This window comes from Dreissena polymorpha, chromosome 3 (genome assembly GCF_020536995.1).
Source record: "Dreissena polymorpha isolate Duluth1 chromosome 3, UMN_Dpol_1.0, whole genome shotgun sequence".
Classification (NCBI taxonomy): Eukaryota; Metazoa; Mollusca; class Bivalvia; order Myida; family Dreissenidae; genus Dreissena; species Dreissena polymorpha.
The window spans coordinates 22,784,375-22,796,491 of record NC_068357.1 but is presented as its reverse complement, the minus strand read 5'-3'; the positions used below and the strand labels follow the sequence as shown (position 1 = coordinate 22,796,491).

Below are 12,117 nucleotides of genomic sequence, written 5' to 3'. Positions count from 1 at the left end.
TGTGTCAAACAATTAAGAATCGTAATTGGCATTGAATGCATATATTGAGTATACTATAGCGTTTTCTTTAATGTCCAAGTAGTGTTTGGCTTTAGAGAGCACATTACGAAAGACAAACACAAAGTCAAGAACATTAGAAATTGTGAGTTTGTTGTTATTGTTTATCCCGTAAAACATATCACACTTTGGAAAACAAAATATTTAGGCCACAACAAATTGAAGATTTGTTCTACAATTTTTTTCTTTCCAAAAATGGAGCGAGCGAGCGAAATAAAAATTAATTTATTTGTTTTCTATTTTTTGTTAAATCACATGGGAGCTAAAAGCGGAAAATTAAAAATAGTTATATTGTCTATGTAAATTGATATATTTTGCCAAATAAATGCATGATACCTGCAAAATACCAGTACAATATCATGAAGAAGTAATAATTGAGTTTAAGCCCTTATTAAATGTTTGTTCAAAATAAATAAAAAAGTCTCTAATAGCTGTTCTGCTTACTCACATCAGGTGGTGATTACTTAAATTTAACATGGTTTATGTAGTTTTCATTATCAAAGTTATATAAGAAGCTCAGTTTTCTGTCAATGATGGTTTAATAACATGAAACAATAAATAATACAATAAGTATCAAGCATAAGCAGTGATTTTTCTTCGCGTCATATTTTCTGTAAATGTATCTCAAATGTATACCTCATGAAGTCAATGTAATCAGTGATATTTTTAGTGCTAAATGTATTTGTTTTTATGTAAATTTATTTTTAAGCCTCTGTGAAAATTGTAAATGATATTATTTGACATGTATATGCAGAATAAACCTATCTATCTATCTTTACAGACTGTGCCTTTTTGATTGGGGATAACGATCGATAAACCATGAAATTGGGAGTATTGAATCATTATTATTATGATTATAGATAGCATTATACCATTTGTTAATAAGTGAATGTTTTACTGCTTTCTAAAATGTATATTATAGGTGCTAGGGCATTAAACTGCTGTATGATAAACTTAATAAACCAATTGAGTTTATTTAAAGACTTTGACTTATTCTGGGGAAATTTTTGCAAGACTTTTAAAAGAAAAAAAGTTACTTTTTGGCAAACAGCTTTTTTTTGTGCAATTTGCAATTTTGACACAGCCTATAAGAGGCTGTAATTTGGGTTAAAAACACTGATACAATATATCTCAAATTTGTATTAGTTCTAAATAACATAGGTTATGGTATTTTACAATACTCGATTAATTACTTTTGTTATTTTAGCACTGTTAAAATTAGAAATGAAAAATTTAAGTGTTATTCAGTAAAAAAACAACATAACTTCCTAATGAAAAAAATAGAGTAAAAGATTTGTATTTTAATAAAAAAAAGTCAATCAAATCCCAGTAAAGTTGTTTAGGTCCAGATACTTTCTTCACTTTCTTACTTATGATAAATTCATGTTTAGGGGCATAATGTACACCTTGCACTTAGTCATCAACAGCTTGAACTAGTAGATAGGTAGCTCGTACAATTTATATAATACTCGGCATTTTTTTTGTCCAGTTCAACGGCGACTCTCATTTACATGTTAATTTTTTATATTTTAAGTTTAACTTAATCAATACCAGCAAGTTTATTGCAGATTTTTACCAATCGTACGCATACCGGCGACATTTCACATCCTGATGTAGATGCTGTTGAAATTATAAAATAACTTAAATCATCTTTAATGCAATGACTTATTGCCCTGGGGAATGAACATTTCCATTTGTGTCTTTGGCCGATATGACAAGACAGACGAAAGTTTCCATTTGTTTTTACCATAAAGCAATCTAATAACGCAAAGCGTTTTAACAGTCTATGTCGTAAAATACGTAGGCTAAATTACACTTAATCATTTAATAAATAGGTGCGCAGAAAAATTGTTGCTGCGGGCGCAATTTTTTTTATATTTCGTTTCAAGATTTTTAGGTGCGGCGAATCCATCGAACATTTAATCAATTTGATGTGGCTTTACTGTTTTCTGAGAATAATATTTTATTTACTTTCATTTAATGCAGTGTAGGCGATATGAAACGCCAAAAGGAGCAGCAGGAGCAAAACTCATAAATACTTTTCTGGTGCAATGTCAACTTCAGCAAACGTCTAAATTATTTTTACCATTAATTAATGTCCACGCCGCTATAGGCATTGAGTCAGCACGAATGCAGTCTGGAATTGTAATAAAATAAAATAAAACCATGGACAATATGATCTTTTGCAAGAGACTGTCCTCGTTTGCAGGACATATTATTTAAGTTTAAGTTTAACTTTGAATAACGCGGTTTAATGATGAGACACACAATTACCCATTGGTGGAGAACTTTGATATTTTCCCACGTAAATACAAATTTGTTTTTACCTGTAATCAACTTGCACACGAATATATTTGATATTTTGTTAGCTTCATTTTAGTTATCGCTGTAACAGCTTCCTTCTGTTATATAATTATAGCATTTCCGTCATTTAGAGTGCGCCCACTTTGTATAATTTAAAAACTAACAAATGTCCTCTTCCAAAACTTCCAAAACACAAAGAAATGTCGTTACGACATTTCTGATAATCGGTATTATGCCTTTATAAGGAAAAAGGGCAGACAGCGGGGTTTCGACAGTAAAAGGACGGTTTCCTCAGTACACGCAAAGCAAAAGGTCGCATTTCAAGTAACCCCAACGAGTAACAAACAGGAATTTATTATAGGAAAAATACTATTTTACCGATAAACGTTTAAAAAACATTCTAAGAAATATGCGTAATTTTCGAACGGACTGTAGAGAGATGCATTATAATATACCGGTTTTTAACCTGCAAGTGTCAATACTTATTCCTCGTAACAAGTGTACTTAGCATTTAGTTTCCTCATATAAAGTACAGTTTTGAATATACTTTTGTTCAAAAGTACTTGTCAAGAAGAATGCATGTTTACTCAGGGCAATACATACATATCGATATAAAAAGTCACATGTTAGTGTTATCTTTGATCGTTTTATCCATTTATCCTTCCTCCCTCCCTCACTAGCTCCCTCCCTCACTAGCTCCCTCCCTCCCTTCCACCCACCCTCCCTCCCACCACCCAACCACCCACACACCCTCCCTCGCTCCCACCCTCTCTCGCTCCCACCCTCCCTCCCTCCCAAACACCCACCCACCCACTCATCCTCCCTCCCTCTCTTCCTCCCTCCCGTCCTCCTGTACCTCCCTCCCTCTCTGTCTCTCTCCCTCCCTGCCTCCCTCCCTCCTCAGTCTCTCTCTCGTTCTCTCTCCCTCACTACCTCCCTCCCTTTCTCCCTCAGTACCTCTTTCTCTCTCTCTCCCTCCCTGCCGCCCTGCCACCCTGCCTCCCTACCGCCCTCCCTTCCTCTCTCTCTCTCTCTTTCTCTCTCTCTCCCTTCCTCCCTCCCTGCCTCTCTCCATCCCTCCATCCCTCTCTCCCTCTCTCTTTCTCTTTCTCTCTTTCTCTCTATCCCTCTCCCTCTCTCTCTCTCTTTCCCTCTTCCTACCCCCTCAGTCTCTTTCTATATATTAATTATTAATTTCATGTTTGTCATGCTAATAGAATTCGATACATCATATCAAAACAGTGTTAAGACATACATATAATATAAACTTGCACCGGCCGCGTAACGTCAGTTCTAAAGTATCATTTACTATTATGAACATCCATCCATTCTGTAATTGGAAAAAAGGGGATGTATAATTTGTCTCTCGTGCTACGTCATAACAGACTAGTTCGCTTGTTTAGATTGAAATACGCCTTAATGAATCAAACGTTAACACATTTAACTAGTGAAACGTTCAGGAAGACATAATGTATTAGGCACTGAAGTTTCCAATCATGTCAATGACAAAAGACATAAATCAACCCGTAAAATATATCGCGTGCCTTATTCTTATGAGCAGGTAGGTTAATATAAATAGACCGTATAACGCTAACACGAAACCGTGATACAAATCAAAACTTATATGACAAGCAAACTTATAGAATATAATTTAGATAAAGTTATCTTATCACCATATACAGTCCGCATTTGCTGAACATGTGATCAGTTTTCTTTCCTAGGCAGTCTTTGAAGATACGTTTAAAGTACCATTCATTAAATTAAGTGTGATATATAGTTGAATTGTATTCATTATTATGTTTTCCGATGAATTCGATAATAAATTTGATACTCTTTATATATAATAAAGTCGCTTTTAGCCGTTTATATAAAATAAAACGCTTTTATTAAATTTGCCGTAGCTTTCGACCTCTTGGTCTTCTTCAGCGGCGTTTATTTGTAAATAAGCATATCATCTTTAGCGGAAGTGACGTTATATTATCGCACGTTACATTGCGCGCCAATTTTAGTCTTTTGTGTTTAGTCCATATGATTTGAACGTCCTCAGTTTGCGCTTCCAAAGTTGTTCGATGGTCTTCCGGTACTCGTCGGTTCCATTTAATTTTTCGAGTCCCATGACCCGGAAGTCTGCGACGCTGTGGCTGTTTGTGTAGAAGTGCTCGGCTACCGGGTCGTTGTGTCGAGTCCGTATGCGGGACAGGTTAAGAAGATGTCGCTGGTACAGGGTATCTCCCGTTTCTCCTACGTATACGAAGGTCTTACACCGTTCGCAGTGTACAGCGTAGACTACATTGGTGGATTTGCAGGTGACCTCGTTCCGCACATTGTAGCTTTTGCCGGTGGTGTCGCTGAACTTTTCAGCCTCCATCATGTATGGACAGACGCACTTAGGAATGAATTACGCATCGACCTACATGGGAGCCTGGGAGACAGAGTTATTTTCAAAATCAAGTAAACATCCAATAGCCTACTTCGTACACGTAAACATATTTCTAAGAGATATATACATACAACTGCTAAATGTATTACGGAGCAGGAGTACTATTCGACAATTGTCCCGGTAAATTTAAATTATCTTTCTGTCTCTCTATGTTTATCTCCGCCAAAACTCATTTTTTAAGTATTTTTAGTGACCTTGACTTTTACTCAACTTGGCTTAAATATAACCGCAAGCTAAGTCTTGCTATTTTCAAAGTTTAAATTAAATTGATAAATGCAAACTTAAGTTATAAATCGAAAATCCCCTGTTTTATGCTGCCTGCCGCCACCTATCAACAATCTAATTAACAGGATTTTCTACTTTTAGGTGAAAACAAAAACTGTCATGTCCATGTCTAAGCAAAGCAAATTGCATATCTTCTTCAATTGCAGCATATTGCCTTTCACGGTCCAGACTCTATGGAGACTGTTAGGATTTGAAATTAAGTAACTTGATGGCATAGGTAGTAGAACGCCATGTCACTATGGCACTCTTTCCTCAACCTTTCAAAGCAGCCGCAATCTGTTTACGAGTAACTAAAACGGACATGACTACTTAAATCTTGCTTTTGTATATGAAAGACGGTATCGGTAAACAATTAAGAAAAATAAATGAATTTATTTCTGCAAAGACCGCATTGTAACGGTAGCGAACAAAATATACAATCTAAATTTTAACCCATTTATGCCTAGCGTCTAGAAAAAAGTCCTTGCCAAACAGCGTTTGAAATTGAGAAGTTATGTAAAATTTGCAACAAGTATTCATGGTACCTTAAAGCACATAATATTTATTACATGATATTCGCAACGATTAATTTGCACTACGCCTTATACAGAAAGTGTATACATGTATTTGTTGCAGACTAAAATGTGTTTATGTCTCATATAAACAATATGCACATAATAGTTTGCTACATGGCTGTCTTACATGAACGTTTTTTCGACATACCTATAAAATTATTAACAATGGTATAAATGGTTTACTACATTTTTTCCTCATAAGTTGTTTTTTATCAAAACGTGTCTGTTTAGAAAAAACATCGTATATGAATAACTAAATATTGTTCAGTTCAAAATAATAATCAACGTCTGAGCCATTGTTTTATCAAAAAGTATACGAAATAAAGACCTAAAAATATAATACTTGTAACGATGCCGCTGCAACAATGCTGTTCCGATGCATAGTGCACGGTTCATTTCGTGGAGTCAATTGCCATTCAGATTTTCCATTTCAAGTCCGGTATCTGAAGCGGTCATTAGATGAATTACTAATGCGTGGTTTTATAAAACATATTTAACAATGTGATGGTGTTTGTTAATGTGTACCTTATGTATACGTCTGTTCGTACTCTATGGTATCAGGAAGAGTCGTACTCTATGGTGTCAGGAAGAGACACACTTATACAAGTTCTATTTTACAAATCAAATAAGGAATGATGTTTGACAACTGAGCTAATGCGCTCGCAATTACATCAGAAACATATAATTAAAGCGAAATAGCGCTAACAAGGTGGGTTACATGTATGATTGTAATATAGATTAACGATTAAGTTCAACAACCGCAATATCTTATCATTTCTTTGTCTATTTTAAATCATAGGTATACAAAGTATGCGCCAATATTTGAAAGACTAAATGTGAACATATAGTTAAAGTATTGCAATTTAACGAATTTTACATAAAATCAGACTTTCATTTACATAAATCATAAATTAGTACAAGGCTGCTATAATGGTTCACATGCACACTAGCTGTTGCATAAATCAGAAACGTGTTGCTTTGACGGTTCACATGCACATATCGGTGCACCGTCGCTAAAACGGTTCGCATATAAACTAGCTGTTGAACAAATAAGTTCATGGTCAATATAACAGTTCACATGCGCATTAGCCGTTGCATAAATTAGTTCACGGCAACTATAACGGTTCACTTGCGAAAATGCTGTTGCTCAAATCAGAACACGGTTACTATATATGTTCATATTCACACTAGATGTTGCATTAATAAGTGTATGGTTAGTATTACGGTTCATATGCAAATGACTGTTCTCATTCTGTTGCATAAATCAGTACAATGTTGCTATAACCGTTCAGTTCCACACTAGTTGTTGCATTAATCAGAACGCGGTTGTTATAAAAGTTCATTTACATTCACGCTTGCTCAGAGGTGGTAATCACGTGATAGTCAAGATGGCGACGTCCATGCCGAGACAGTTATTTTTCGACGTTGTATACCCTTTATTACTTTTGTTTATTTATTAAATGACGCTCACTTTCCAGCCAGATAAGTAATAAGGTGATTAGCGTTTATTTCGTATTAAATTTTGTTTTATATCTCAACTTTACTCCCCGCAAATTTTCTTAGTGGAGCCCTAATTAGGTCATCCCGCTAAGAAATTTCGCAGCGAGTAAAGTCGAGATATAGACAGAAAAACAGAATATTAGTATGAAATCAACGTCAGTAACTTTATTTCTCATATGGCTGGAAAGTGAGCGGAACTATAAAAAAATATTACAAGTAATAAAGGGTATAAAACGGCAAAAAAAACTGCTTCGGCATGGACGTCGCCATCTTGACAATCACGTGATAACCCCCTCTGTAGCTGTTACACAAAATGTATACGGTTGTTCTAAAGGTTCACATGCACACAAACTAGCTTTTGCAAAAATCAGTACACGGTTGCTATACCGGTCAACATGAGCTCCAGAGGCTGCACACATCAGTACAAGGTTGTTACAACGGTTCACGTACACACTAGCTGTTGCAAAAATCAGTAAACAATGTTGTAACGGTTAAGATGCACACTAACTTTTACAAAAACAGTTCACATTGCTATAAAGGTTTGCATGCACACTGTCTGTTTCATAAAACAGTAAACGAGTGTTATAACAATTAACATGCAAACTAGCTCTTGCACAAATGAGGACACGTTGCTATAACGGTTTATTTACACACTTGTTATGGCATAAATTAGTAAACAGGTGCTTTAACGGTTAGCATACATAATATATGTTGCATACATCAGTACACGGCTGATATATTAAATTTCAACATATGACTCTTAACAGTGATATGAGTCAGAATGAAAACGGATATATTGCAAATCATATATTATAATACCAATTCACTAACGCGACTATTAGAATTTCAGTCAATTAACAAACCAGAATCTTAACATGTTAGGTTTCTTATGACTGGAGGAGTGTGATTTCCGGAAGATAGGTTTATATGGAAATGATCACGATTTATCATCGTTAACGGTGTTTTTTTCTTTGGAAAATGACCTACAATCGTATTGCTTAGTATCAACAGCACGCAATGTATGGTGTTGGGTTAGTAGTAGTATACAAGTAACATATATAAAGGACTTTCTGTAACGTGCATAAGAGGCTAATGCACTTTTCGAAAACTACATAATGATAGTTAAGACAAAAAGGTCACAGGTAATGAATACAGATTGTCTTGTTATTGAGCATAATCTGAGCGGGTTAACTACACACGCGGTAGGTTTTTACACCAACTGCTTTAAATGAAATAAATATTTTCAGTAATCAGGTGACTTTTTGGACTGCAAACTAGTTTTCAAATACCTTTAAACATATCCTTTGACGCACAATGTAGAATAGTACAAAAATATTATCGTTCGAAAAGAGATTGTCGCGAGGAAACGTCTGTCTTTACTCATTAACTAATAAGTACTAGTTAAAAATGAAACCTTAATCGAAACAATATAATTAACCAATGCTTACATTCCTACTAAGAACTCATGTTCAAAATGTACTTATTTGTACATATTTATGACTACGATATGGGTAATTATATTAAAAATATGAAATATAGACTGTGTATTGTATTAATGAGAAGCTCGAGTAGGAAGATACCTATCATTATAATCTGTGTAACCGATTGATTCAAACACGTCGGTTTCAAGTGTCGAATTTCAACGTCATCGATTTCCACATTCTTTTATCAAAGATGGAAAACTTAGTCCACAAAAAGACGTTAGATTTCAATGAAAGAAATATGTGGTCATTAATAGAAACATGTTCAAAAGTAAAAGTTCTTTTTCTTAAAACCGCGAGAAGGACAGACTTTTTGAATCAGTTACTATTACAGTTATTATTCTCTCAAACCATTTATTGAAAAACTGCAGCAAAGAAGAAGACAAAATACAAATTAATGTTTGTGAAACAGGAACTGAATACTTGACCTTCCGAAGCTATTCAATCATAATAATACATTGCAATAATGAAACAAAAGAAAAAAATAATCAGGGTTGAAAGGTCTTATTTTCTCACGCTAGTCTTTCAATTATGCAAGTAACGAATAACCTATGAAATACAAAACACTGCGTACACTATGCCATAAAACATAGAAATTAGTAAAGCTGGGCCATCGTCTTAAAAACTTACCTCCTAATATCCGTCATACGAACACAACGTTGATTTGTTATTAATATACTAGAAGTAAACCAGTAGAGTGTAATAATTCAATAATGATGCAACCACATATGATAAAGTGTATGAAAATTTTCCTACAACGCGATTAAGTCCACTCCTACAACGCGATTAAGTCCAAAGTCAAACATTGTAACGAAATAAGTGATAGTTACGAATGCATGCTTGGAGTGAGACAGGGTGAATGTTTGTCCCCGTTTTTATTTTCAATGTACTTAAATGACAGTCAGAATTTTACATAAAAGGTATAGAAGGTATTGATGTTAATACTTTTAAAATGTTTATTTTACTTTATGCTGATGATATGATAATTTTCAGTAACACAGCAGAAGAATTACAAAAAGGATTAGATTTACTTCAAGATTATTGTCAGCGCTGGAAACTTATTGTAAACACTGAAAAAACAAAAATCATGATTTTCAGAAAAGGTGGGCGACAAACTTCTAAACATTTTTACTATAACGGTCAACGGGTTGCTATTGAAAATAAGTTTAATTATCTCGGTTTCGTTTTTAAACCTGGAGGTTCCTTTTCGGAAGCACAAACTACGTTTCAGGACCAGTATTTAAATCTATTTTCAAAATGAATAAATATTTACATAAATTTACTGACCTTTCTGTGAGTCACAGATTAAATCTTTTTGATAGACTTATAATGCCAATTCTGAAGTACGGCGGTGAAGTTTGGGGCTTTTCTAGTGGTATGTCTATTGAACGTGTTCATATGCAATTTTGTAAACAAATACTTGGTGTAAAAAGTTGTACGCAAAATGATTGTGTATATGGCGAACATGGTCATCTTAATTGTCAATCTGCTAGATATGTTAATATTATTAAATATTGGATTAAGTTAATTAGAACATCAGAAAATAAGTTAACTAAAAAAGTCTACTTAATGTTGGTGAATGATTGTAATGTTCATCCTAATAAAATCAACTGGTGTTCACTTCTTAAAGACTTGCTTGGTAACTTAGGATTTTACAAGGCATGGTTGTTTCAGGATGTTGGAAATGACAAGGTGTTCATCTCAAATGTTAAACAGAGATTAAATGATAATTTGATTCAAAACTGGAATGAGAGACTGAACAACTCAAGCAGAGGCAATTTATATAAAAACATTGCCATTTTTAAATTCCAGCCTTATCTAGATTTGTGCACAATTAAAAAAATTCGAATTTGTTTTTCTAAACTGAGATGCTCTTCACAAATATTGCATGTAGAGAGTGGGAGATGGGCCAAACCTCCCGTTCCTATAGGCGAAATAATATGTCATATTTGTAACACATTAGAAGATGAATTTCACTTTGTTTTAGAGTGTAGAATGTATTCAGAATTAAGATCCCAGTATATACAATGTTATTACAGAAATCGACCTAACGTAATCAAATTTATTGAATTACTAACAACTGAAAATAAAACGATGCTGCACATATTATGTTGTGACATATATAAATCATTTATAGTACGGGCTAATAATACATATGCACCCCGTTGATATATGTACGTGTTAAACGGACCTGTAAAATCTATTATAAAAAACTGTTTTTGAATGTATTTGATCAATTGTAATTATTATCTTTTTATTAAAGGTTATCTAACATTATCGTGCCTATTGATATATAATTATATATATATATATATATATATATATATATATATATATATACAACAATATGTTTGCAATGCAGTTTACTAATTGTAATGAGTTGAATTACAGCATACATGTATATGTATTGTACTACAATTATCAAACATGTGCAAAGCATGAATTGTCGTACTTGGTTAAGTATGAAGTTTTATTTCATATTAAGACCTAGATTATGTAAAATTTATTAATGTATGTATTGTTGAAATTGTCCGTATTATTACTATCTATAATGATGATTATTTACTTTGTATGCACTGTAAGCTTAATTTGTCCACTTGGGCTTTTGGCCTTCTGGATGTTGTGTTCAAATAAACTTGAAACATGTTACTTAGCCGATACATTTTCCTGCATCCCCCTATTAGTCATGTAATAAAAGGCGTTTAATTTTCTATTAGATGAATAGTGTCGGAATGAAAATATCGATATTTCGGCGCTTTACGATTGGACCACTTTTTTAACTGAAAGTATTTCTTTTCATAGCTTTAATATCTTCCTTTAAATTGCGTCTTGATTAATGCAGTGAAAGCAGCATTTACAGTTATTTAAGTATGCCACCAGTGGTCTTACTATTTCAGAGGAACTGTCAAAAACTACAGCATATTTTGAATAGAGGGGGACTTATTCAAATATTTTTTCCAGCAGCGAGACTTTTCATTATCTACAAAAAGTGGCACATAAGACATTGTGTAATGTATTCTGTATTTGAGTGGCTTACAATTTCCCCGGGATAGGTCATTTAGTACAACTAAAGGTAACTCGTCATCATAGCTTTTAAGAGCATCCATTAAGATTTACAGCAACATATGGTTTCCCAATAGTAGTTCCTTATGTTGCAACCTTCCGCATTAATAAAGGTATCCGGTATAAGTGTTACAAATGTTATAGCTAAAGTCGCTTTACGTTTTAACAAATTCTGGGTACCGATTAATCATCTAAAGTCGGTTTTTGTGTCATATCAGATTAAGATCTTTATATCTTTATCAAAATGTCCTATTTTAATTTTGCATTCGGGTCTGCCTTCAATCGCACTTATTCGTACAATTCATTAGAAAACCATTTCTATCTTAACTCCCATTTAAGACTTTCTTTGTTACCCCTTAAACGCACTTCACCAATGGACTTTAGGTTTATTTTATTTCCGGGAAAAAGTACTCATAATAGTGTGTATGTGAAC

General features: G+C 33.9%; 1 protein-coding gene across 1 annotated transcript in view; it reads right to left on the bottom strand.

Moving 5' to 3' along the window:
* The window catches only part of LOC127872080 (octapeptide-repeat protein T2-like), a 15,056-nt gene extending 11,612 nt beyond the window's left edge, over positions 1-3,444 (bottom strand). Inside the window, exon 1 of the mRNA XM_052415411.1 lies at positions 3,295-3,444. Within this exon, the coding sequence (XP_052271371.1) occupies positions 3,295-3,444 (150 nt within the window). The remainder of the gene's footprint in view (positions 1-3,294) is intronic.
* Between the last annotated feature and the right edge of the window lie 8,673 nt (positions 3,445-12,117).